The sequence below is a fragment of the Rhinolophus sinicus genome, chromosome 14 (assembly GCF_057876585.1).
Source record: "Rhinolophus sinicus isolate RSI-liver-muscle chromosome 14, RSI-T2T, whole genome shotgun sequence".
In the NCBI taxonomy this organism is placed as follows: Eukaryota; Metazoa; Chordata; class Mammalia; order Chiroptera; family Rhinolophidae; genus Rhinolophus; species Rhinolophus sinicus.
The window spans coordinates 6,587,744-6,615,656 of NC_142514.1; the positions used below are offsets into that span (position 1 = coordinate 6,587,744).

At 44.9% G+C, this 27,913-nt stretch overlaps 2 protein-coding genes across 4 annotated transcripts in view; both read left to right on the forward strand.

Moving 5' to 3' along the window:
* NMNAT1 (nicotinamide nucleotide adenylyltransferase 1) overlaps positions 1 to 3,225 on the forward strand; it is a 20,005-nt gene extending 16,780 nt beyond the window's left edge. For all 3 annotated transcript variants that reach the window (XM_019746730.3, XM_074334080.2, XM_074334081.2), the window contains exons 5-6: positions 917 to 1,056; positions 1,390 to 3,225. In XM_019746730.3, the coding sequence (XP_019602289.3) occupies positions 917 to 1,056; positions 1,390 to 1,790 (541 nt within the window). In that variant the 3' untranslated portion in view covers positions 1,791 to 3,225. The remainder of the gene's footprint in view (positions 1 to 916; positions 1,057 to 1,389) is intronic.
* A 7,532-nt stretch (positions 3,226 to 10,757) lies between these two features.
* On the forward strand, positions 10,758 to 22,851 carry RBP7 (retinol binding protein 7). The gene is made up of 4 exons (XM_019746676.3): positions 10,758 to 11,105; positions 19,125 to 19,303; positions 19,422 to 19,523; positions 22,610 to 22,851. The coding sequence occupies exons 1-4, from the start codon at positions 11,033 to 11,035 to the stop codon at positions 22,658 to 22,660; spliced, it is 405 nt and encodes a 134-aa protein (XP_019602235.1). The 5' UTR covers positions 10,758 to 11,032; the 3' UTR covers positions 22,661 to 22,851.
* The last annotated feature ends 5,062 nt before the right edge of the window (positions 22,852 to 27,913 follow it).

Sequence of the window (27,913 nt, forward strand, 5' to 3'; positions counted from 1 at the left end):
AATCTAGTTATGGGGGGCGCAGCCCACCATCCCATGCAGGAGTCTAACCGGCAACCTTGTTGTTGAGAGTTCGTGCTCCAATCAACTGAGCCATCCAGCCACCCGGGAGCTCAGCAGCAGCTCAGCGGCAGCTCATTGTCTTCAATCTAGTTGTGGAGGGTGCAGCTCACTGGCCCATGTGGGGATCGAACCGGCAACCCTGTTGTTCAGAGCTCACGCTCTAACCAACTGAGCTATCCAGCCGCCCCCCCTTGCTATTTCTTATAAGCTAAATGACCTTGGGAAAATTAGCCAGTGTCCTCTTTCAATGGGGATAATAAACAGTTCTGAGGGAATGGTGGCGATAATGTAGTTGCTTTATAATACCCAAAATATTCACAAAATCAGATTGTTAGTGAATGCCTCCCAGGTCCCAGGGACTCTGCTAGGAGCTGGAGTTGGCACTCTAAGCCTTCCTTTCTATTATGGGGATAATAATAATAATAGTAATAATGATAATATTTATGACATGGGATATTGAGAACATTTAATCATATAAATGCAAAGGGTTTAATGTAGTGCCTGGTACATAATAAATAATTAACGTTAACTCTTGTTGTTACGACAGACATATGAAGCTTAGAATAGTAATAGCTGCCATCTGTTGTGCTCCCGGGATTTTCCTTGCTTTCCATTCCCATTATCCAGGACCCTGGACTACAGGGTACTGGCCAGCATCCATTCTGACCTGGCAGTACTGTGTACTGTCAGCATCCATCCCTCCTGGTTGGGTATCGCATGTACCTGTGGTTAAATGTTTTCACTATCACCCCACCTTTAACATTGGCTCAAAGGCTTTTAGGCATCTATAGAGGGACTATTTTGTAGTTGAGCATTGTGAGAAAGAAGAATATTCTATTGCTTTGTTGTTTGATAGATACCATCAAAAAAAACTGGAGGCTGGTAGTTGTCACCAGCACGACTCACCTGTGCGGGAAAAGCCTGGACGGAAGAGGAAGTGGGCTGAACAAAGTCAACAATTTAATCAGAAAAAATCCCTAGAGCCAAACATAAAAGGTCTGTATGTTTTACCAGGACTCACTGACCAGAATTGCTAAGATTCTAGAGCTGAGCAAGCCCCCTTTGTGTTTTCCTTTTCTGTTCCATACATGTGGGTGCCTGGGAAATGCCCCTCGCAAGTTTTATGATGGAGGGAAGGAGAGTAAACGGCATCCTGACCTTGTTTTTCCTGCAGTAGTCTTTAACTTTTGAGGTGTCCTAGGTCTCTTTTAAGAATCTGAATCTGATAAGAACGATAAATCTTCTTTCTGGAAAAACATATCCACACATTCATTTTGATGCAGGGAGTTACTAGAAAGGCAGACCTTGAAGTTTCCTTTTCCTTCCCAGATGTGCCACAGGTAAAGTTGCTGTGTGGGACAGATATATTGGAGTCCTTCGGCGTCCCCCATCTGTGGAAGAGTGAGGACATCACCAAAATCGTGGGCGACTATGGGCTCATATGTGTTACGCGGGCCGGAAATGATGCTCAGAAATTCATCTACGAATCCGACGTGCTGTGGAAACACCAGAACAACATCCACCTGGTGAACGAGTGGATCACCAATGACATCTCGTCCACAAAAATCCGGCGAGCCCTCAGAAGGGGCCAGAGCATCCGCTACTTGGTCCCAGAGCTTGTCCGGGAATACATTGAAAAGCATAATTTGTATAACTCGGAGAGCGAGGAGAGGAATGCTGGGGTTAGCCTGGCTCCTCTGCAGAGAAACATCGCGGACGCTAAGCTGTGAGTTCTCCGGCATGAAATTTTGCACTTCCCTTTGGGGAATTCGCACCAGTCTGGGTGTTAGTATCTGGGGAAAGGCATTGTGATCCTGTTTCATAAACTAAAGCTTAAATGTTGGGTAAAAATCAGTAGTGAGTGAAAATCAGGTTTATTTTTCTCTTTTGTTTTCTTTTACAGCTGTATCCTTAGAGGTATTTTTTTTTTCTTTTTACCAGAAGTTGCTAATGTGAATGTTTTCAGTATTGTGGTTTTTGCTGGGGTTTTTTTAGAGTGTACAAATCCCTTTATTTTTAAAACAAGAGATTAATAGCACTAAAACCAGAAGAATATTCAATCAAACTGACTACAAATAAGAAATCAAAAAGGACACCTTAGCTTTACCACATAAAAGTGTGAAAAGCCAGAGTCCATTTAAAATCCTAACTTTAGTTATGAAGGGAACTAACATTTGACACATGCCTATTTCTGGGCAGTCTCCACCCAGGGTGACCAAAGAAGTCATTCTTACAATGGTGACCTAGCAGAGCACACCTCTGATCAGTCGTCTCCAGCTATGCCAAATGCAGGTGTGACTGCCTGGCAGGAGCTGTAGGCCAGTAGTCCGTCCTCCCTGGCACACATCAGAATGGCCGAGTAAGCTCTGCCAAGACACACCTGCCCAGAGCTCCACCTTTGGAGCTGGAGAGGGGGACCAAGTCCGCGAATGTTCAGAATGGTGCACAGGGGTTTGCGATGCCCACCAGAGGTCGAGAGCCTCTGCTGTACACGGCTTACACGTTCTCTTAGCACAGCCCACTGTGGCTCATGCTCTAGACCTGGCCATCCACCATCTTTCTACCTCAGGGACAACTTCAGAGATGACATCATGCTCCCCGGAACAGAGAACCACAGAGAATGAGAGGGGTCTTATTCAAGACTTTGACTGTCAGTGCTCTGAGCCTTTATTGATAGCTCAGTAATCAAAAGGTGAATGGAGACCCCAAGAACATGAGAAATGCCCCACTGGGTCAGCCCAGCAGTTCCAGCTCAGAATTCGGGGCACTGATGAGTGGCTTGTGGAAGCCACAACCTCAGTCTAACGGTCTGGAGTTTCTGAAGAGCCGCTGTTTTGTTCCAGCCCACAGTGAATCTGTGAATTTGTGAATTTAAGCAGAAAAAGGGTCTGTTTTCTTACACTTTTTCTCTTCTTGTCCTTTTGTATGGACTTTAACCAGAGTAGAACTGGCAAATAATGAAGTCATAGCTTTATTTTAAAACTACAAGCTTGTTAATATGATTTGATACTGATTAAAATCGTGTGGAAGTTATATCAATTGGTAAGGGGGAAAGACTAGCAATAGTTTTTTAAAGAATAATTCTATGGTTCGTGAAAATCATTCTGTGATAGAAACAGCACTAAACTTGACTTTTCAATAAAAATAGAATGTACCTTTTTGCAATTTACATTTCATCCCTATACCGCTTCTAGATGAAGGATTTATAACTGCAGAAGAAAAAAATATTTATAACTGCAATTGTAGAGTCAGATCTGAATCCACAGTTTGCAAAGAAAAGGTAAATAAAGGAAAAATGTTCAATAAAGTCGGCAGATGTGAGTTCTACAGCTCCTGACATTATTACTGAAGCCAACAGGCCAACTTCTTGAAGACAGGAATGGCTGCAAAGCCTGGCACCCAGTAGTTTTTTCTCTTATCTGCTGAATGAATGAAAACTTCGAATCTCAGACGATAGAGGAAGGATCATTCTTTTCCCTCCTTAGCTTTGTGGAGTTTAAGCGTTGGAGCAGTACTGAAAAGGAATGATCTAGAAGCGGATGACACTATCAGAATTTAACTTTGATTTCTTCTTCTGGAAAACTACACTTAGTTCATCTGAAGTGTTCTATGAACTGTGGAAATGTTCCAGTTCTAGGAACTTCTATTGTGGTGCCTTCCTACCTAGAAGTACCCGTACCCTGCTCAGCTGTGAGTATATCGACCTCAGGACCCACTGGGTAAAGCATGTGGGGAGCCTCCCGGGAGACCCAGTACTGGTACAAACGTCCTTTGTTCTATTTATGGATCAACTACTTTGTACCTTGAACAAGCTGCATGGCTTTTTGTCCCAGTACCAAGGATGCTGCTAACACCACAGTATAACAGCATAGTCCTGGGTCCCCTCAAGGACAGAGCTTCCTGTGGATCATGGAAATCAGAACAATGAAGTTTGCGGGGGACACATATTAATAACTTGTGACTTCCGTTGAGGAAGAACAAAATATGCCATTGTTCATTCCGTACCATGCCTTTCTCATAATTTGCTTTGTAAACGTGAATTTAGAGTTTGGGATGGTAAACCTGGTGTTTTGTTTGATGCTGGTTGTTTTTAATGTTGGGTGAAAATCCTTACCCCTTGCATAGTTTAATCGCATAATTTGAGTGCAGCATGCAAACTTGCCGTGAAAGTCCTTCACTGGCAGCATCGTTCAGTTGAACACCCGGCACGTGGAGAGACTTTTTGCCTTCATTTACCTGTTTCGTGGACAACTGGGAACAGCACACCTTTTAGATGAGAGGAGTGGGTTCTCCTTGGTGATCAAAGTATAGCAATTGAACCAAAGGGATGATTATGGCTCATCTTACATCAAAGGCTGCGAGTTGTTTTTCTGCCGTTTGAGCATCTCACCACGGATGGAAGGATCGTCCCCCAAGGTCAGCCTACACCGGAGTTTGAGGGCTGCTCTCTTCCTACCCCAACCTCGGGCCACCTCTCTCAGAGACCAGAAGTCACTATCTTAGGAAGTGGGCTCCTTTAACACGTGTTTCTGGAATGCCACTGGCCATCCATCCCTCTGCGGTTCTCACAGTGGTTCCCAAAGGCCCCGATGTAAAATGTGGCCCGCGTGTGCTAGTACCATAAGGCCAGCCTGCCGCACTGCTGCCTGCAAGACAGCAGAAGCTTCTGCCTGGGAGGCGGGTTTCTTGTGCCAGGCGTGTCAGCTGATTGGGGGAGTCATGTGACACCCTGAGTCCCTGCAAAATAATGCCATCATCTCTGAGGCCCCTTCCAGCTCTGAAATGTTACCGACCTGACAGAGAGTTGGCACTCACACTGGCCTCTCACCACTCTGATCTGCCACCTCTCCCTTCCGCGTGACCAGGAGGTATTTCTTAAAACACTAACATGTGTGCCAAACACTATCACCAGTTGCCTACAGTTAGATGGAGAAAAAGCTGCATTTTGAGCAGGGGACTCTCCAGAATGCCTCCTGAAGGCTTCCTGAAAATGAGCGCCCTCGGGCTCTGCAGGACAGGAAGCCAGGACGGAGAGGTCCCAGGCGGAGCTCCCCACACTACACAGCATTGGTAGTTTTCTGAAAGTTCGAGTAGTCCTGTTTCTGTTTTGATTTTGTGCAAACTTCAGCAACCTTAGAGGGAAGAACAACCTAAGAGGAGGCAAGGAGAAGAGCAGACATGCCACCATGGGCTACCACAAGGACACCAACCCGACAGGCTGTGTGGGATGAGATGTGGGGGCACACGAGGCAGGAAGCTTGGAAGGGCCCAGGTAAGGATTTTTTTGGGGGGTGGGGAGTATTGGGGAACTTTTTCTAGGACCCATCAGTTCCAAGTCAAGTAGTTGTTTCAATCTAGTTGTGGAGGGCGCAGCTCACTGGCCCGTGTGGGAATCGAACCGGCGACCTTGGTGTCAGGAGCGTGATGCTCCAACCAACTAAGCCAACCAGCCGCCCCCAGTAAGGATTTTGACCTGTTTCTAATAGTGATGATGAAGCACGGTTACACTGGTGCCTGGAAAATGGTGGAGATGCCCATTCTCTGGATGACTCGTCGTGGAAGAGCTCCCTCCTCTTGCTGATGAAATTGTCACCTCAATTTCAGCTCTGGAGTTCAGATCCGTTTCTGCCTCGAGTGTCTTACCACGTCTGCATGACTACAGCGTGCAGTGTTTCCTAAATCAAGTTGAGCTGTCAGATGAGTTTTTCCAAACCAAGGGGTAACGACAAAAATTTACATTTTAAAACATTAACGAAAATATCGAACACAGACAAAATTAGTAATAATATTAAAAGGAACCCATACGTAACCATCACCCAGCTTCAGTCATAACATTCTGCCAATCTTATTTCATCTACACCCTCCATTGTTTTTGTTTTGTGGGAGTCTTTTAAAGCAAATCCCAGATGTGTAATTTCATCCATAAATACTTCCGTGTGAGGAAAGCTTGAACTAATTTGTTCGCCAAAACAATTGTACTAAAGAGACTAACAGGAGGGTCTGAGACACAGGATAGTCAGGGAAGAAAGATTTTTAAAATTTTGTTTTTTTCAGGGGTTTGATTTTTTGAGGTATAGTTGGCATACAACATTATATTAGTTTCAGGTGTACAACATAATGATTTGTTATTTGTATATTGCATAATGGTCGCCACAATAAGTCTAGTAAACATCCATCACCATACATAGTTACGAAATATGTGTGTGTGTGTGAGAGAGAGAGAGAGAGAGAGGAGAAAAAGGATGTGTTTTTTAAAAAAATTCCTATTCAAGTTGCCTCAGGGTCTCAAGAAAAAGAGCTTCGTGGGAAATCAGTGAGAATGAGTAAGAAAGATCCTCAGATTTTGGTGGCCTCGCTGGCATTTTTCTCTTTGCAGTGCAGTACATAAGAGCCAGGTTGAGGGGCCCAGAGTCTTCATTTGCCCCAGCTCATGGAAGCACCATCTTAGTTTCTCTTTAAAATAGTGCAGCTCAAAGCACCAGTGTCACCAAAGCAGAAAACCTGAGTTTCCAGCCACACTATTCTTGTTGAAAGAATAGTACTCATGGTGTATGAAGTATTTTATTTACCATTTAAGTATCCTCAGCAAATTAAGCATGCTCAGAACCAAACCACAATTAGCTTGTCTTGTGCCCTCCATTAGGTTAAAAAAGGCAAATAAGTTGCTTAAGGGGACAAGAGTAGTTGGATTTTATTGTCTACGTGAGGATGTTTTCCACCGCAAGTGGCAGGAAGCTCAACTCCAAGTGGTTTAAACAATAAGGATGTTTATACTCAGAAGTACAGACAGAGGGCAGGCAGGTTTCAGGGTTCATGAGTGCAGTGAATCAACAGTGTCATCCAGGACCCAGGTCCCTTCCATCCCTCTGCTCTCCCGGTCACAGTGTCCTAAATCTGGTGCCCTGTGAGTTGTAGGATGGCCACTAGGAGCAAGGCTCCCTTGTTCATTCATGTTCAGAAGTGGAGAAAGGCCAGCTCCCCAAGGCTCTTTGTTAAAATCAAGCATCTTCCCCACAGCCCTATCAGACTTCTCTTATCTCACAGGGCTGGTTCAAGTTCATTTACACCTGCTTGTCCCTAAAACCAATCACTGGCAAAGGAGGTAGGATTTCTGTGATTGGCTTAGCCTTAGACTTATCCAGGTCAAGCGCCTTGGTGGCACTGTTTCCTTGCGTTAGAGAGGAGAGGTATGGGTGGTGTGAAGTTCACTGCCATGTCCACACCATTCTCGCTGGGCAGGACCCGACTCCATCAAGTGACAGGAGAGAGGTTCTACTACAAGTGCCCCTCATCGATGCCCATCTGTTATTGTCTAGGAGGGGCAGTGTTTGTACACACGTTTCAGACCTCCTCTTGGCTATAATTTTATGGTTTACTTTGCTAATATCAAATGGAAGGAAAGAAAGGGCCCAAATTTGGCCAAATGTCTCCCCTCTTTCCTTTCCAGAGATAACTTTTGGTCCTGGTCTAGAAGAAAGATCGCAGAATTGTGGAGGAGGAAATTACTCCTTATCTCAAGGGCAAGTCCAATCTATGTTCACTTCAACTGAAATCCAACCCTGTCCCTCCTAGATGGCCCTTGCCCAAGCTGGCCAAAAGCCATATCAGCCGGCACAAATGCTCACATTAGTTATTTTTGTGACTTCATTTTCAGGCCAACATTTAGAACAATAAGATTTTAAGGAGAAGAAGTAAGTATGGTTTCTCCATATCCTCTCCCCTTAGTCATCTGGAATTTATACAGGCTTCATGCTCCAGAAATCTGGTGAGAGTTCATAGTTCTGTGCCCATTAAGTGACAAGGTAGAGCTCATTCCAGGATTTGAAAGCAGCCTGTCATACTCCAGCAACGGAATCAGTGTCTTCTAGTTACGACGAGAATCAGCAGCCTCGTCCGGACAAGGCAACGACACTCTGGTTGCTCAATAAAAATGGCATTCCTCCTTTAGACAAGGTTCTAGCCATCCATTCAACAAACACTTACTGAGCACCTGCCAAGCACTGTGCTGGCTCTCGGGATGCTGTAGAGGTGAGTGAGATGAGCGTGGTCTCTGCCCTTGAAATGTTTATGAAAAAGGTAGTCAACATACAAACCAAAAAGAAGATAATTGTGTACGGATCACGGTCATTATGAAGGTAGGAAGCAGAGATGGGATGCAGAGTAAACGTATGTTGGAAGTACGTGCAAGGCTATCCTGAAAAGGCAGCTCTCTGAGACATTTGGCTTTTATAAGATCTCCCATCTCACTTGCTCTCTTTACAATGTGACACTGAGTGATGAGGTCCATGTTCTCTCCCTCTGAATCTGGGCAGGCCTGTGACTGGTGGAAGTGATGTCCTATGTCTTCTGAGACTAGATCGTACAAGATAGTATAGCATCTTCCTGCTTCTCTTGGGACACTCCCTCTTAGAACCCAGCCACCCGTGCCGTGAGGGAAGGCAAGCAGCAGGTAGAGAAGCCCACGTGGAAAGGAACCGGCCACCAGCCCACAGGCCTGGCTGGGCTCCTAGCTAACAGACAGCCAGTACCAATTTGCCAGGCATGAGATTGAGTCATTTGGGAAATGACTTCCTTCCAGCCCTCCAAACTGGAATCAAGTTACCCGTCTGTAGCCACACAGAGTCCAAAAGAGCCCTCCCCTGTGAGCCCTGCCTAAATTGCAGATTTGTGAGCAAATTTATTTTTTTATATTTAACCATTACATTGGGAGGGGGCAATAATAACTTATGCATTAATTCCCCCAGTCTAAACTTTGGAACAGCCTACCGGAGGGAAAGTTCGGTCTGTAAAACAGACATACTCTCAAGTCCATGTTAAAAGGGGAGAAGAAAAAAATTGAATTACCCTGTGTTTAGAATTTTTGTTAGATCCACTCTGCCTACTTGATAAAAATGGTTCGATGGCAAGCAACTCACTCAAGTTTTCCTGGAACTTTTCCAGTTTTCACAGTGAATGCTGCATGTCCTGGGTACTCCTTCAGTCTTAGGGAAAACAGGATCAGTGGTCACCCTGGTTGCCCTCAACCAGGTAACTCATCCCCCTTCCATGAGGAGCAAGTGAGTTTGGAAAGAGGCCAGAGTGTTTACAGAAAATTCCTCTCCGTGGAAAGAATGATTCGAAAAGACTGTACCCCTAATGACAACTTTTGAACCAGAAGCCAAAGGAGCTTACCATGCAAAAACCAGGAGAAAAACATCCCAGGAAGAGGGAACATCATATACAAAGATTCTGAAGAAGGAAAGGGTTTGACCTCTGGCACAGAACCACCACCACAGCAAAGCTGCTGTGACTGGAGTTCTTGAGTCAAAATGTAGTGCTGTTGAAAAAGTATCCAGAAGCCAAGTCAGGAATGGCTTTATGAGCCATGGCAGAGAGACTGCAAATTTCCATTTAAGAAAAATAGGACAACACTGAAGGGTTTTAAGCAGGGGAGTGATAAGATCTGAATTACGTTTCTCAAAAGCTTGCCCTGGCTGTAGTGTGGAGAATGGTTTGATGGGATCCGAGTAGAAGCAGCAAGTCCAGGGAGGAGGCAAGACATGACAGCGGCTTGGGCTAGGATGGTAGAACCAGCAGGAATTGCTAATGGGTTGGAAACAGGTGAGCAGAGACGGGAGCAATCCACAGTATATACTGGGTTTTTGGCTTGAGGAAGCAGCTGACTAGTGGTGTGATTTACAGAGATGAGGAAATCTGGAGAATACTTTTACGTTTTCTGTCTTGGATGTGTGAAGTTTGAGATGCCTTTATGACATCCAAATAGGCAGTAAGAGGGGGCACATGAGCTCGGGAGTCACTCTGCCTGGGTTTGAATCCAAACTCTTCCACCAACTGTACTCGTGTGAACTTGGGCAAGTTATTTACCTTCTCTTTGTCTCAGTTTTTGTCTCGTCACTTGGAGATAACAAAGTAACTATTGGAGAAGTAGGATTTTGTGACAGATGCTAATATATGCAATGGTCACTCAATAAATGTTGGCTATTAATATATTTGAGTCTAGAGCCATGGGAGGGGTCGGAAATGGACATGTAAATCTCAGGGCCCGCCTATAGAGAAGGTGTGTATGTTGCAGGGCAGCCTACATTCCCACCCTACTTCTCCTTTCCCTTTCTCTACTGTTAAGGCTGAATGTGGACCCTAGATTCTCCAGGCTCCCTTGCAGTTAGAAGTGGCATGTGACACAGTTTTGGACAATGAGTGGAAAACTGATGAAGTGATAACGGCAGGTGGTGCTTTCCCTTCTCTCCCACCTTGAATGCCCTGGCTGCAAACCCAGCAGCCAACTCTTTTTTATTAAGTGTGTTTTTCCAGGACCCATCAGCTCCAAGTCAAATAGTTGTTTCAATCTAGTTGTGGAGGGCGCAGCTCACAGTGGCCCGTGTGGGGGATCCAACCGGCAACCTTGTTAAGAGCACGGAGCTCTAACCAACTGAGCTAACTGAGCTGACCCAAGGCCCGGTCAGCCAACTCTTGACAGTGAGGTGAGGAGCAGCAGTAAGAGGCCAGGAAAATCATAGAGTCCACTTCCGCGTTATGGCGTTGCCACATGATGGCCAGCAGCCACTTATCCCAGGACTGCTTGATAAGTAAGAAAAACAAACCTCTATCGAGACCACCAGAGTTGGGTTTTTTGAAACATTATTTGCAGCTGACAGAGTAATTCATCGTGAGTTTGGAGGCAATCCCTTGGTCATTAACGTAGAGAAAAACGTGTGGCCTGGAACACACTCCTTTGGAGTTAAAAGGAGGGGAGGAGGAAGCCCCAAGGAAAACTGAAGAGTTTCCAAGGGCGGCAGCACAAAAGCGGGAGCTCGCGGCGAAGGAAGCCAGGAGGGCTTCTAGGAGCAAGTGTGTGGGACGCTCCCCGCGCTCCGCCTCGCGGTCCCGCCCAGGTCCCGCCTCCCCGGCTCCGCACTTAGGGCCGAGCGCGCGCAGCCGCCCGTCTGCTGCCGGTGTCTCCCGAAGCCTCGCCATGCCCGTCGACTTCAGTGGTACCTGGAACCTGCACAGCAGCGACAACTTCGAGGGCTACATGCTGGCCCTAGGTAGGCAGAGGGGCCCACGCCGCGGAGGGGCCGTGGGGGGCGGTGCGCGCGTCTCGGGGTCGGGGCCAGGGTGACCCGGCCTGTCCGTCGGTTTTCCGGTGCAGACTGCCCCGTCTGCGCTTTATGTCCTCCGACCCCCAGCGCATCTCCTCGTCCAACCTCCATCACCCCGTCCTTCCGTCTCCCGTCAGTCTGTCAGGCCGTCGGTCCGGTTCCCGCGTCTCCGGTGCTTCTGTCTCCGCCGCCTGCCGTTCGTCGTTCCTCCCCGTCCGCTGTCCCTCGGTGCGCCTGCCCCTGTCCCGGTCCGTCTCCACCCGCCCCTCGGCCAGGGCTCCCCCCGCGGACTGCTAAGAAGGCTCCGGCCACCTCGCAGTGGCGCTCGGGGACCACAGCCCGGAGGGGCGACCCTAGTCCGGCAGCCATCCCCGCGATTCCCGGAGCCCGGGGGCGCCCCCAGGGCCCCCGACCCGCAGCCTCAGCGTCTCCTGGGGCTTGTCCTGGAGGCGGCCAGGCACACGTGCGCCCCACCCCGCGATGTTTCTGGTGCCCGCTAGATTCGGGAACCACCTTTGAATTCTTTAGTTTTCTGACTTCCCCTTCTTCCCTCGAGGACTTGAGGGGGACAAGAAACCCAGGCCCCTTAGAGGCCGCTTCCCTCACTCCCCGCCTGCGGGACTTAACTGCAGCCCGGAGGAAGGTCAGTGGTGCCTGGAGAGGGTCGCGTCCGTCGCCGGTTCTGCGAGGCGCGGAGCAGGGGACGCGGCGGGCGCCAGCGTCGTGTTGGGGGCGGGGGGCGTCTGACCAATGCCCTTGCTTCCCAGAGGGGCTCGAGAGTTTGTTTCCTGCCCTGAGGGTAGAAGGCCTCCCTTCCTTACCGATCCCCAATTTGCCCTGCCCTTAGTCTCATTGTTCAGATTTGGTGGATCTGAGCACCTACTATGTGCCAAGCACTTTTGCCTAAATGACACTTTTGACAGATGGGCCAGAGCTGTTAACAGGATGGGAGTGTGGGAGCTGCTCTGGCTCTGCATCCTTTTATTTGACAGTGGACCTCAGTTTTCCCACCTGTAAATTGGGGGGGTTCCAATTTGTTGTGGTAAATATACACGTAACATAAAATTGGCCGTTTTTAAGGTCTGTGGCCCCAGTGTGCATTTAAGATCTCTGAGCCTGTGGTAGTATTCACCCCTCCCTTTCTCACACTAAGTAGGGAAGCCTGGGACATCTCAAGCTAAATCTGATTCAGACTGACAGAAAACCTTGTAGGGAAGGAAAAATTTTTTTCTTCTACCCATCTTCGTTTCATTGGCTGGGACCCTGTCACTTAGACTAACAAAAGACAGATTAACACGAGAAAAACAAATTTAACATATGCGTTGTCAATACACAGAGGAGCACTCAGTGACGAGTATCTCAAAGGAGATAACGAGCTTATATAGCATCTTAGCAAAGAGTAATCATTTTGTAGAGAAGTGACAAGAGGACTTTGAGTTTTAAAGGGTGGCAAATCCTGGGAAAGTAACTAAAATATATGGGGGAACTAAGGGAAAATAAGGGCTAGTTAGTAAAGTTTATTATGTAGAATCTTCGGGTGCCAACTCCAGGCTTATAAGAGTCTAGTGTCATCTCCCTAACTTCTGTCTGTGGGTACAGAGGCGAGGGTGGCATGGAGTGTGGAGAGACTGTTCCACGGGTGTGATGGCTGTCAGTCCCACAAGCTGGCCCCAGACGGTCTGATCATAATTGATGTTCATTGTGACAAAAACCAGCACCCCTGCCCTGCCTCCCACTGCGGGCTGGTTCCTGGAACAGGCTGTTGTCCTGACCTGATTAGGTATATGATTTCCGCACTTGGTAATAGTCACGGATTACTACCCGTGACTATCCCCCCTTTACCTTGAATAATTCTTGGGTGTCTGCCATGGCTTTTGGGGATGCTTTTTGTCTTGCAGCTGCCCAAGACATGCCTCGTTTGTAACTTTCCCTTAATAAACTCTATTAGTTATCAGGTTATCAGCCCCTTTCTTTGGTTTCTCTTCTCCTCCCTTTACGAAGATAGACTTCGAGTCTCTGGGCTTTTCCCTGGGTTTGAGTGTACGAACGGGGACACCTTTACAAATGTATGTCATGTTTTTAGGCAAATGGGAACGGCAGAGAGCTTTTCTTCTAGCTGCTTCTTCCCAGGTGTCTTCAATTCAAAATAACCTATATGCCCAACTCACTTATTTTGGGGTGGCATATTCTACTACCCCTCAATCTCATTTCCTCTGTTTCTGATTCATAAGATGAAATTAATGCTTAATTTTCCCAAAGGCAGTAAGTCCTGATATTTTACTTATCTCCCCTCCCCAAATTAGTGGTAACATGGGACCATTTCTTCCCTGGTTTCTCTGGCTAGTGTCTGCCTCCTTGTGTGGAGGAGAAAGGGTTAAATATGAGGTGATGGCTTTGAATTCCTTTTTTAGCAATTTCCATGGCTTTGAGAGCAGACCTCTGTAGAGAAGAAAACAGGGAGTGAAGACAGTCAATAGTTCAAGTGTGAGGAAACATCTTTTGCTACGTCTTTCATATTGCAAAGCAGCCTTCTGAGTGTTTAATTAGTGTTTTTCAAATGTGTCTTAGAATCCTTCACCTGTCCCCAATACTGTCTTGCTTTTCTGTACACTCCACCTGGATGTCTTGTTTGACACTTCCCCCCCATGATTCCAATAGCGACTTATCAATTACCTGCCACTGTATTACGTCCTGGAGGCTATTTATTTATTTACATTACTTTATTATCCAACTCATTTCACAAAGGATTAAGCCATATAGTGTTGAGCCAATATCCTGCCTCACAATTCCTTTTCTTACTTTTGGTCCAGGTTCCAGAAAGATACTGAATCCAGACAACACTTACTTGGGATCTGTTTTCCAAAAGAAATACAAATATACTGAGGATTTCTGGAATAGAAGCTACTTAGTATAACAGAGCACCAAACTGGAAACCCAGATAGCTAGCACAAGATTGGTGGCAATAGAATCAAAGCCACGTAACCTCTGAGTTCCTTTAGTTTCCCCACTTGTTAAGGGAGGTGATGGGATCAGATCTGATATTCTAAGAGCATCTAAATTACAAACCCAGGGGTCTCTTAGCATTTTATACAGTAGCTGAAATCAGCCTTAAAACCTATTGCCAGTTGCCAACAAGCTGGGAAGAAAAATCACTTGGCACACATTGCTGTTTGTGTGGCAACCACTCTCTTCTGTCTTCATGGATAAAGAACACACTGCAGAGTCACCCATTTTCCCCTGGGCAAATAAGGGGCTTGGGACCAGGTGACTCTAGGATCGTGTTACTCAAGGACCAGCAGGAGCTTCTTAGAATGGGACACTTGTGTCTCACCCCAGATTCCGGATCTGTGGGATCAGAATCTACATAACCAGATTTCTCAGGTGATTTGGCTGCAAATTAAAATTTAAGAAGTGCTGCTCTTTGATATATCAAGTCATCAATGAGACACCTTGCAGGATATAAATACTATAAAACGTATCGTTCTTAGTCATGTATGTTCGAATGCCAATTTACACAGAAATATTCAGACCCTTCATGAGGACTTCCGCTTCTGGTAATGGCAAACTATTTGTACTAACTCTTTCCTTGAAGACAGCTAAATTAAACTAGCCCAAATATATATATATATATATATATATATATATATATATATATATATATATATATATATATTTAAAAAAACTTCTTAGGGAAGGGAGAGAGCTACCAAACTAATAAAGAACCATCAGGCTGAAGTCTGGGAGAGAAAATGACTCCAGGGAGATGAACCCAGCACTTCGGGTGGCTCTTACCTTCAGGGTGTTTGTGAGGCTAAGCTACAATTGTGGGAGCTTCACGGAATTAGGGGGCCGAAGGTTGGAACCCTGAGTCAGTCAAGGGTAGAGACCGTGCAAACACCTACTTTGGGTTTGGACTCTGAAAAGCTGCCCCTGAAAATAAGACCGGGTCTTATATTAATTTTTGTTCCAAAATACGCATTAGAGCTTATTTTATATTAGAAGCATCCTGAAAAATCATGCCACGACCTATTTTCCGGTTAGGTCTTATTTTCGGGGAAACATGGTATATAGTATGTACAGTTTTTGTTTATTAAGTATACCCCAATAAAGTTGTTAAGAAATAAAAAAAGACGCCAATAGTAAGAATCAATAGAAATAAAGAACAGAAACAGGGTCTCCAGATACTGGGATTATCAGAACTAGATTATAAAGCAGTTTTACTGAGCTTCATTTTGGCAGGGAACAGGAGTCTATAAAAAGTAACATTGGCAGAGTTGAAAAAGAAACACATGGAAATTCTAGAACTGAAAAATAACAAGCAAACTTAAAACTCCGCAAGATCTGCTTGGATTCCTCTCTGCGTCCCTCATTTTCAGGGGCAAGGATGATCCTTTCTTGTTATAGGGAGGGCATCTCTCATAAGGGTCCCATGACCTTCAGGGGAAGGTCAGAGAGACCTTCCTGCACTCGCCATTTCTCAAACTTCTTCAGCTTAAAATAGTCAGTATACCAAGGTGCCCTATTTTGGGGTGGTGTGTCCTGAACCCCATCAGGTACAGAATTTCTGTTTGGGATGATTAAAAATATTTTGGAAATGGATAATGGTGATGGCTGCACAACACTGAAGGTACTTAATGTCACTGAATTGCATGCTTAAAAATGGGTAAAATGGTAAAATTTGTTAGGTATATTTTACCACAATAAAAAAATTACCAAAAAAATTGAAGTATAAGGAGACAATAGTACAAAACCTACAATCAATAGTATATTTCATTAAAAAATTAACGCTTCGCATAAATTCAGTTGTTTGAATTAAGTACGTTTTGTGAGTTAGCATTCTTTCCTATCTTAGCCATGGCTTATGACTTACACAGTGAACTAAAACGCGTTTTTTAAACATATTTCAGGTGGATAAAGATGGTTCCTGTAATAAAAACTAGAAAGTTCCTATCTTTTTTATTGGCTGGAAGGGAACTACAACCAGGAAATCTTTCCCTGTTAGCTGAAAACAGAGCCTGACGTCTTTGTCCCAGTTGAGGATTTAAGTTAACCAAGTGCTTATTCAGTGTCTTACATTTAGATTCTTTTTTTAAATCAGCACATGGCACATAGGAGAGATTTAGGGCACAGAACTTGAATAAATAAAGCGCTTTTTAGGTTCAAGAAAATTGTTTTCAGTTTTCCTTTGATTGGAGCAGATTCTCTTCCTAAGGGGAGATTTAGATCACTCTGTTTTCACCTTCCTTCTTGGTTATAAGTTCCTGAAGGACAGCGACAGCATACTTACAACGTTGATTTCTCTACCCCTCTCCAGTGAAAGGTATTTAAATTAATTTCATTTGCCGGGAGAGAGGTAGTGCCACAGCTATTAGAAAGTGTGTCTTTCCTTAAATTTACTGTTCAACAGGCTCCACGAATCTTCTGCAGCTTAAATCCATTTACAAATACCCTTTAGGCACTTCCGGTGTGTTAGGGGCTTTGGGGAAGGGAAAAAAGCACAGAAAGTGCCTGCGGTCTGGGATTTCCCCTTCCAGTCAGAGGTGGGTAGCCTTCCCTGCCCTAGGGCTTTGCACACACTACACGTTTAATAAATTTAACTTCAAGTAGGAAAAAGTAAATGATGGAAGACATCATACAAGAGTAGGATGTGATTGAATAAGTTCAGGGAGAAAAGGCTATTCTTTGCATAAAGATAGAAAGTGGGAAACTTTAATTCTAGGTATTAAGTGGTCACCAACTTAAACTACCAGCATGTAATAAGGAGGTAGGACAGTATGACGCCCTACGGGCACACCTCATTTTATTGCCCTTTGAAGCTTTATTGTGTTACCCAGATGTTGTGTTTTTTACAAATTGAAGACAAGATCCTCCAGTGGCAAAAGGATACGACTCGCTTTATTGGGGTGATGTGAACTGAACCCACAATACCTCCGAGGTATGCCTGGAAATATATTTCTTGAGCACAAAAAGCAGGGCTTGTAAGTTAAAAAGGCAGTTACAGGATTTGTAGGGTCAAATTATCTGAATAATCAGGAAGTCTGCAAATTCTTTGCCTGTTTGGAGGCACTGTTATAACATTGACCTAAATAATAAGGGAGCCATGGAGTTTTAGAATTATTCAGAATTTAGGGTTAACTTTGCGTCCTTTTCTTTTGCACAGACTAGAACCTGGGAGACCAGTTTAATTCAAAATAATGTTCTGAAAACCCAGTAACTCTGTTGAAACCTTAGATCTAGTTTGTTTAAGTGCTAAGTACTTAAGTCTTACGGTTAGCACTAGAATGGCTATTTACCTAATACTATAAATATTAAATTTTATCTTAAGAATTAAGCGAACGATCTTGCATATCACTAATTTACTTGAATATACAATTTATTTTAAATTTTTATGCTTTTTGTCTACATAGAAGGAAAATACAATCAATTAAAAAATCAGGGACTACATCCACGACTTAGAGCTTTAAGCTGTATTGGTTAGGAAAAATAAACGGTGGCCTCTTTTTTTAAAAGTAGAAATGAGGTGAATGCCTGTTAGCAGTGATAAGATTCGAATCAGTAATCAGAGAACGCACCTCGTGATGCACCCCAGCCAGCATCTCTTTTGAGGGGAATTACTCCTTTTTGATTAGAACTGATCCTACATCTCCCCAAACATGGCTCTGACATCGCTCTCTCCTGGCTTCTGCCAAACTGCAAGGAGAAGAAAGGCAACTTGTCCTTGGGATAAAGAAGAAAGTTTGCTTGGGGTTTAAAGTTTGGAGGAGCTAGCCTGGGATTTGGGAGTCCCTGCTGGACCCCACAGCAAAGCTCTAGGCAGGAAGGACCCCCTTACTGATCCTACAAGGTGTGAACCATCTTGTCTGGTTGGTCACTTTAATCCCATTGCGAACATGAGAAGGTAGTCTGTCCTTCACAGCTAACAGCAACGAGGTGTGTAAGTCTCTCAAATGAGGATTTCTGGAACTTTATTTAATGAGAGGACAGCCCTAAATGGGAGAACCATGCCCTGTGGCTCATAGATTTGTCCACGGCTGCCTGACAATTAGATCACGTCCTTTGCTGTAAACATTCCAGTGGCCCCCATCTGACTGCTTCTTTCTCTGAGTTAAAGCCCGCTGGTCCTTATGGTTTCCCCACATCTCACCTCTAGCTCCTTTCCTTCCTCCTCTTTCTCCCTCATTCTGCTCCAGCCACCCCAGGCTCCTGGCACACCCTTCCTTGGAGTCTTTGGGCTCCCTGTGGCCTCTGCCTTACAGTTTTTTCCCCAGAAGTCTGCATGGTCCACTCCTTTACCTCCTTCAGCTCCTGGCTGAAATGTCACCTGCTGACTTTAAAATAGCAACCCTTACCTCTAGCTCTAAGCTACTAAATGGGAACTGGGATTCAAATCCACTGTCCCTACCAAAACCCTGATCTCCTCAGCATCCCTTGTTTCCGTGTCTGACTCTTTTCTAAAGCTTATTCAAGGTTTCTAAATGGATAGTATTATATGCATGTCAGTAATTTTTTTAGGGCTTTTATGCCCATAGTTTTTGTTCAGAAACTGTTCAAATGCTGTCTTAATTCGAAGTGTAAATACATAAAACAGAAAAAGACAGAGCTGCTGTGACTGAGGTTGGGTTGGGGGCTTGAACCCTGTCCCCTCGGCTTCCTGGTCCTCTTGTCAACCTCTGGGGGCATCCCCAGAACTGCTTCTGCCATGCCCGGCTTCCAGTCCATTACCTAAGGCACACACAGCCTGAATCTTCTCTGAAAGCTGCTCAAGCTTTTTAATCAGCCTCTGTGTGGAGGTTTGCCAGGAAAGCTTTCCCTATCGATGCAATTTCAGCAGCAAATGACATTGAAGTTGTAAAAGAAACACCTGCAATCAAATGCAATGCTTCTGAGGACAGCTGCCAAATTCTTAGCTTTTGCGTCTCAAGTGAATGTTGAGATTTCTTTTCTTTTTTACAAATTATTTTTAAGGTATTGACTTTGCCACTCGTAAGATAGCCAACTTGCTGAAGCCACAGAAAGTGATTGAGCAAGACGGGGATTCTTTTACCATCCACACGTACAGCAGCCTAAGGAACTACCTTGTTAAATTTAAAGTTGGAGAAGAATTTGATGAAGATAACAAAGGCCTGGATAACAGAAAATGCAAGGTAAAAATTAAAATAATAGCATAGGCTCTAATTATGCAAAGTGATTGGCATTCTACTTCGTAGTAACTGAGGATCCTGCCAGAACAAACCAACATTTTCTCTCCTCTCGTTTATGCAGAGCGTGGTCACCTGGGACAATGACAGACTCACCTGTGTCCAGAATGGGGAAAAGAAGAACAGAGGCTGGACCCACTGGATTGAAGGGGATGAACTCCACCTGGTACTTGCCACATTTTGTTCTTGATTTTTTGATGAGAAGACGTGGTATTGAAGAACATGTTAAACAGGGACCCCTCACCAGACAAGACAAAACAGTCTTGTCTTTTCACTTAACATAAAAACATATCCCAGGTCCCTAAATAATTTTCCTGTTGAAGTCATCATGTATTAACTGAATAGTATAACAAGTAGCAAACTGGCTGCATAATATTCCATCAGGTTAATAACTCTCCTTTTAGTAAAACATTTTCTTAACCCTTTGGCCGCGATGGTTGGCTGTATCCAAATGAATGTTTCCATCCGCGGATAGAAACTTCCAGAAAGGAAGTTTAGGAAAGCAGATGTACATTTTTCTATATTTTTGTGTCTTTCAAGAATGAATAACAACAGGAAATTTTTATACATAAAAATAATGTCATTTATATACAAAGCAGCTCAAATTGTTATTAAATGCATAAAATAGTCAAATATCAACTTTTTGGTTTTTGTGGATTTCTGACACATTTCAAAAAAACCTAGAAATTAATTAATACAGTGAAAGAGTTAAACGCATCTAGGAGTATTGTTTCAGGGTGTTTTCTGCTATTGCTTAAATTCTCATGCATGGAGCTTTTTGCATCCATGGATTTATTCCCTTGGGAAGAATTCGCAGAGGGGATCAATGCGGTGCAGGGACACACACCATTGCCTCTGCTACTTTGTTGCCTTACTTCCAAAAGGGCCTATCAGTTTCCCATGCCACCAGCACTTCATGAACATACAAATTATGGCTCAACCTAATCAATAATTTCTAAATATAATCTTGAAGGTATAAAATTGTACCTCAAGGCTTCATCATGGCTTTTTTAAATGACAATTCCTTCCTGCCACATATGTTCTGATGGCTTACATCTTTCAAGTGATGATTTTATGTCCAATTATTGTGCTAAAGAAATCCTTTGAGTGCATTATCTCACTCAGTCTTCAAAACAATCCTATAAAAGGGACACTATTTTTCCCATTTACAAATGAAGGAATTGAGATTTTGAAATTCCCCAAGGCTGAAGAGAGGAGAATCAAATCTAGGTTGACAAGAATGTGTGCTTTCAACTTGATGCCTTTTTTTTTTTTTGCCTCAACGTATATGGTAAAATCTAGGTGAGATCCATGAACAAAATTAGAGCATTTATCCTAAAGTTGGGAATGGTGGAATATGAGGGTCTGAGGAGTCTTTGAGTAGAGGTATTGTGGGGACAGAGTCCCAGAGAGCAGTTTCCAGGCTCTCGGCCTCATGTGGAAAGGTGCTGGCTCGGGTAGTAGATGGCCATCAGCTGTGACTCGCTGGCCATCAGCTGTAACCAGTTAGCTATTGGCAACTGGTATAACTGCTGTGGCTAAGCTAGCAAGCGCGGATTGCAGTTAGCGGGTGGGGTTGGTTGACAGAGAAGTGGACGGCAGGCTGCGGATCATGTAGCTCCAACCCAGCCACCAGCGAGAATATGACTCCCCTATCTATGGCTCCGTGAGTGTTCCTTTTTGGTCTCACCATATCCTGTGTTCTTATGCGGGGAGCGGGACCAGAGACCCCTCATGACACCCCGCGTGACAGGCATTAAAAATGTTTTGATTCTAGATTGACAAATCTCACCCTCTTCTGACAATAAAAACAAAGTTAAGAAACTGGTCATCACAAAAACGTAATAGGGAACTGCAAAGAAAATACAAATATGTTTGAGGATTTAGATTAGTTGGCTGTGAGAAGTCATGTTCAAATTGCATTTATCCTCTTTTGACATATCCGGGAACTCTTCCCAAGCAGAGCGTGGAAGGACCCTTGCTCTGACGATACTCGCGGGATAATCCTTACAGGCTGTGACATAATAAAAAAATAAATATTTGGTCTTTGTATCTGGTTCCTAAAACCCTTGGCATCTCCAGCATGATAAGAGGGTCTTCTGTACGCTAATGAGGTGAAAGATGACTGGGGTCCCCCAGATAGCTTCAGGATGGGGACCGATCCCCAGAAAAATCAGAGGGTTGGAACTTTTAGCTTGGCCCCCAACCTCTGGGGAGAGGAGAGAGACTGGAGATTGAGTTAATCACCAACAGCCAGTGGTTTAATCAATCATGCCTATGTAATGAGACCTCCATAAACACTGCTAAGTGACAGAGTTCAGAGAGCGTCTGGGTGGGTAAAAATGTTGAAGTGCTGGGAGGGTGGCCTTTCTGGGGAGGACACGGAAGCTCCCCACAGCCCTGCCCCAGGACCTCTCCTATGCATCTGTTCCTGGCTTGTAGCCTTTATAAAAACCTGTTGTGGGGACAGAGTCCCAGAGAGCAGTTTCCAGGCTCTCGGCCTCACGTGGAAGGGTGCTGGCTCGGGTAGTACATGGTCACCAGCTATAACCAGTTAGCCAATTAGCCACTGATATAACTGCCGTGGCTACGTTGGTTGGTTGGTTGGCAGCCAGAGAACCGGATGGCAGATTGCGGATCGTGTGGATCCTACTTCATGTGTCTTGCCCGGGTTGCCAGCGAGACTGGGGTGCAGGAAGACCCCCTTGTTGGGGTATTGGTGAATGTTTGCTTTTGTATCTCCAACCCAGCTGCCAGCAAGAATATAGTGGTATGACTCCCCTATTATGGCTCCATTGGTGTTCCTTTTTGGCTTCACCATATCCTGCGTTCTTATGTGGGGAGCGGGAGCTCAGACCCCGTATGACACCTATACATGTAAGTGAAGAGTGTTCCTGAGTTCTGTGAGCCATTGTAGCAAATTATTGAACCTGAGCAGGGGGGTCACAGAAACCCCCAATTTATAGTTGGTTGGTCAGAAGTGTAGGTGGCCTGGGACTTACAATGGACATCGGCAGTGGGGGCAGTGAGCCCTTAACCTTGGGGTCGGCGCTAACTCTGGTTGTTTGTGTCAGAATTAAGTTGACTTGCTGGACACCCAGCTGGTATCAGAGTTATAGAAGTGAGGTTCGAAAAGATGGTATATATTTGGTGCCAGGAGTTAAAACCCCACACAATTGGTGTCAGAAGTGTCTAATAATAAACCACATGCCAAGTCATCTTCTTTCTCCTTCCCTTCCTCCTGATCCCTAGGAAATGTTCTGTGAAGGCCAAGTGTGCAAGCAGACGTTCCGGAGAGCCTGATCCATAGCCAGCAACAGAGCCACGTGTGGCTGCATCTCAATGCTGAATTACATTCCAGAATGAACAGATGTCAATCTGTCCTGATTTGGTGATAGGCCTTGTGGTCAGAGAGATGTCACACAGCCTGTATGCAAAAGCATTGCATTGTGGGAAAATGGCTCCGCCTCAATAAACCTGTCCAACAACTCTGACTTTTTCCTTCTAAAATTTAGCATATCCCATTATTTTAAGAAATGTTTGGTATATGCTGGCCATACCAATGAATAAGATGTAATTCCTGCCTTCAAGGGCTGGTGGGGAAAATGGATGAAACAAGCAGTCTGAACAGCGGTGATAAGTACACGGAGCTGTGAGAGCGCGGGAGGGGCAAGCCTGACTTTGGGGGATGGGCAAGTGGTGGCCGAGGTGTGGGTAGTGGACGTGATCTGTAAGCTGAGACATGAAACACAGGTAAGCAGGAAGCATCAGGAAGCATTCTAGGTGCACGGCTGGGGGTGTGTTGGAGGGATGTGTGAGGAACTGAAAAGATTGCTTTAGCTGGAGCATGAGTGTAGATGGGTGGAGTGGAGAAAGATGACAGACGAGACTGGAATGACAGGCAGGGGCGCTGTCATGAAGAATCTTGAATGCCAGGTTGAAGAGGTAAGATTTTTGTCTCCAAAGTAATAGGAAGATGGTGACCGGTATTAAGCAGAAGCTCTGACTCATAGAAAGGAACTCCAACTGCAGAGGGAAGAAAGGATGGCAGGTGGGGGATGCGATTCGGGAGGCAATTGAGAAAGGCCTGCTAGAGAGCACACTGTCAGGTGAGGTTGAACTCCGGGAGCCCAGGTCTCCAATACAGGGAACGGACTCTTGGGACTGGAGAGAAATGGCCAATGATTTTGGAGGCAGAATCCATAGTCCGAGGTGACCGATGAGAGGTAAGGATGATGGGAGGGAGAAGAATCAAGGAAGATGGCCTGTTGTGGGTTCAGGCAGCTGTAGGAAGGTTGGAGCCGATCAGAAAGAAGGGTAACAGGCAGAAGAGGCAAGTGGAGTTGGAACCCTCGATTTTGAGGGGCCTGTGCCTTGTGGGGGCCCGGCTGTCAGGAGGCAGAGTACAGATGGGCGTGGAGACAGGTACAAGTTGTCAAACATATAAACTGCATATGAGTAAGTCTGTCCAGGACACTGTGTATAAAGTGCGAAGAGAGAAACCGTTCTTTACAAATCCTGCAAAGAAAGGATGACCAGAAGGGCTGGGGAAACAGATTGGCATCAGGGGGAGCCAAGAAGAAAATGTTTCTGGGTCGAGGGAGTGTTCAGTACTTGCTGAGATGCCCGAGTACCGATAGGGCATAGTGTAATTTCTTGATGGTGGTAAGAGCTACAAAAAAAAAAAAGGTGAGGGGAACAGGATGTTGGTGGTGCCCTTTTAAGTAAGATGGTTAAGAAAGGCTCAGGAGGATGTGACATTGAGGCACAGTCTTAAGGCGAGGGAACAAGTGCAAAGGCCCTGGGGTGGGCGGGTGTGTTATGTGCGGGTGGTGACTGGCGGTGAAGTCAGGAGGCAGATAGAGCAAGGCCAAGAGCAAGAGGAGATGAAGTTGGCCTTTGGCAGAGCCAGGGGACTTTGAGCATTTCTGCTAGCCTGTAGCTTTGCAGCTCCCAGAAGTACCAACTGCAGTTTAGGGTACAGAAGCAGTTGATTGTTTTTTCAGTCCTTCAAAGTGTCAAGGGACTTTGAAAACTCAGGTCACAGTCAGTAAGTGTCTCTTTTAGCAAAGCTGTGTTCCTTCCACCTCCATTTGCAGGCTAAACAGCTCTAGTCTGGCCCCCTCGCATCCACCCTTCTCATCTAGGACTTGACTGAAAGTAGCAACAAGCACCAGCACCAGTTATCTCTGCCTTTCTTGTGTAAACCAGAGTTCAAATAGTTAAGGAAGGCGAGTTCTTATTTATAGAAGAGTGCCAACTAATAGACACGAAAAGAGCAATAGATTCAGAAGATCAACACTTTTCAACCCTTAATGAAAGCCTGGACCTGGGCAATGACCCTCAGTGGCTGCTAAAAGCATTAGATGAAGGGTTAGTAGGTTCTTTACAATGCACAAGTCGGGGTCGTGCCACCCAAATGAACCAAGCGATCGATCTTATCACTCAAAGGGGGAACAGGAACTGTGTGTGGTGCAATGAGAGGTACAACAGTCACACCTGTGACTCCTTTGCAAAAAAGAAAAGATACAGCATCTAAATCAACCTGTATGACTATTAGTTTATAAGGACTACGGGGAGATAGAAGGACACATCACTCGACACCATCAGTCAAATCTGGAATGTGCAGAATTCAATTCTGGAAGGTAAATAAGTGTTTGTTTACTTCACGCAATAACAGCATGATAAAAATGGGGATAAGGAGAAGTGTCCTAAATTAAAAGAAGTAAAGAGGTAGGAGTCATATCAATCAAATGCAAAATGTGGACCTTGTTTATTTTATATCCTGATTCAAATAAGCCAACCATAGAAAGATGTCTTTTAGATCATTAGGGAAATCTGGACATGGAGTGGATAAAAAAATGATCAATTTTCTCCGTGAGTTAATGGTATTGTGTGTGTATTTTAACTTGTCTCTAAAGACATCCTGACATATTTACAAGTAAAATTATACGTTTAAAATTTGCCCTGAACCATTCTAGCAAAAAACAAAAAAGCAAAAACAAAACATTAGGTGTATAGATGAAAGAGGGATGCAATTTTTTTTTATAATTTAGTGGAGCTGGGTATATGTGGGTGCTATGGAGAGAATGGTGTCTCCCCACCCCAAATTCATACGTTGAAGCCCTAACCAAAAATGTGACTGTATTTGGAAATAGGACCTACAGGGAGAAAATTAAGGTTAAATGAGGTCATAAGGGTGGGGCCCTGATCCAACAGAATTAGTGTCCTTATAAGAAGTGACTCCAGAGCGCTCTCTCCCTCTCTCTCTCTCTCTCCCCCTAAGCTCAGGGGGAAGGACCTGTGAGTACCAGGCACTGTGTACAAGCCAGGAAGAGAGCGTCACCAGAAGCCAAGTCCTCCGTCATCTTGATCTGGACTTCCGGCCTCCAGAACTGTGAGAAACAAATTTCTGTCGTTTAAGCCGCCCAGTCTGTGGTGTTCTGTTGTGTCAACTCAAGCTAGGAAAGATTTGGGCACCAAGTAGTGGGGTGCTACTGTAACAAATACCAAAAATGTGGAAGTGGCTCTCGAACTGGGGAATGGGTAGAGGCTGGAAGAGCTTTGAGGTGCATGCTAGAAAATCCTGGATCACTGTGAGCGGATTGTTGGTAGAAACATGGACGTTCAAGGTCATTCTGATGAAGTCTCAGACAGAAACGAGAACCGTGTTGTTAGAGACTGGAGAAAGCTGTATGGGAAATGTGTGTAGCATCAGCTCATAGAAAACGTGACAAACAATAGCTTAAATTGTTTTGTTGTTGTTATTTGTCTTTTAAAAGCTCATATAACAAGTTGAGAGAGGCCGTCCAGCTCTGGGGATGCTGCTTGAGGATAAAGGAAGGATCCAGGAAACTTCTCTTACTTTTGAGAAGGAACGGGCATAGGCTGGGGGAGCTTTAATTTCTTTTTAAGTGGAAGAGATGTTGAAGTTGATATCTCTCCTAACAGTCAAACTGAAACGTTTCCCGTTTTCCCTTCTCTACAGCAAGAAAGCCTCACAGCGAGATCATGCACAGTGGGAATGAGGAAGGGGGGATTCTGGGAAAGGACGAGGAAGCTAGAGGCTGGGCGCTGCAGACCAAGGCAGCCCCACACCCTCCCTGTCAGGCAGCCCTGGACGCTATGACTTTTTCCAGCTTAACAATGTGCAGTCCAGCACATGTGCCAAGTAGAAAGGCCTGTCCACGGGCTGGTCCCCAACTCTTCGGGGAATAGTGAAGGGACCAAAAACCAATCAGGAAAAGGTGAACAATGTTGCAAGTGGAGAAGAGAAGCCAAAGATTCTATGCCCCAAAGAGTTGAAGACAGGGATTCAAACAAATCCTTGTATACAAATGTTCATGGCAGCACTATTCACAATACCAGAAAATGGAACTAACCCAAGTGTCCACTGACAGATGACTGGATAAACCCCAAATGGTATATTCGTGCAACGGAATATTATTCAGCCGTAAAAGGGACTGAAATTCTGACACATGCTACCATGTGGCTAAACCTTGAAAACATTATGCTACATGAAGGAAGCCAGTCACAAAAGACCACATATGAAGGTCTGACAATTAAGTTCGCGAACTCATCCTAGAAAAAGTGCTACATACCTCATTGCAGAATATCACTAAGGTCACCTTCGAAATACTCCCCTTGGGAAGCTATGCACTGATGCCAGCACCTAGTTGACCCTTCAAAGCAATTTTGGAACTCTTTTTCTGGAATGGCCATCGGAGCTGTCATATTACCCTTGATGTCCTAAATGTCATCAAAATGTCTTCCTTTCAATATTTCCTTTATCTTTAGGAAAAGAAAGAAGCCATTGGGGGCCAGATCAGGTGAGTAGGGAGGGTGTTCCAATACGGTTATTTGTTTACTGGCTAAAAACTCCCTCACAGACAGTAAGTACCGTGTAAGCTGGTGCATTGCCGTGATGCAAGAACCATGAATGGTTGGCGAAAAGTTCAGGTCGTCTAACTTTTTCACGCAGCCTTTTCAGCACTTCCAAATAGTAAACTTGGTTAACTGTCCAGTTGGTACAAATTCATAATGAATATCCCTCTGATATCAAAAAAGGTTAGCAACATTGTTCCAACAAGTTCGTGAACTTAATTGTCAGACCTCATATTACATGAATCTGTTTATATAAAATGTCCAGAATCGGCAAATCCACAGAGAGAGAAAATAGGTTACAGTTTACCGGGGGCTGGAGAATAGTCATTGCGTAATGGGTGCAGAGTTTCTGTTTGGGGTAATGAAAGTGTTTTGAAATGTTGTGCAATATTGTGAATGGATGAAAGGCCACTGAATTTTACATTTTAAGATGGTTAATTTTGTTGTATGAATTAAATCTAAAAAAAACCCAAAAACTAACAACAAGGTGGAGGGCCCACTCATATCGGAGCAGCAGTTCTCAGACTTTCCAAGAGGCTGAGTTAATAGTTTAGACGCAGGGCCCTTGAATCTGTCATTTTAATAAGCAGCCCAGGAGATTTTGACAGGCTGTCAAGGACCACACTATGGAAACCCCTGGGCCAGAGTGTGGGATAGAACATCCAACAGAAT

Excerpts from the sequence above, each read along its gene's own strand:
- RBP7 (XM_019746676.3), top strand. The coding sequence starts at position 11,033 with ATGCCCGTCGACTTCAGTGGTACCTGGAACCTGCACAGCAGCGACAAC. Across the intron at positions 11,106-19,124 it reads GGGCTACATGCTGGCCCTAG|GTATTGACTTTGCCACTCGT; the intron begins GTAGGCAGAGGG and ends ATTATTTTTAAG. Across the intron at positions 19,524-22,609 it reads AAGGGGATGAACTCCACCTG|GAAATGTTCTGTGAAGGCCA; the intron begins GTACTTGCCACA and ends CCTGATCCCTAG.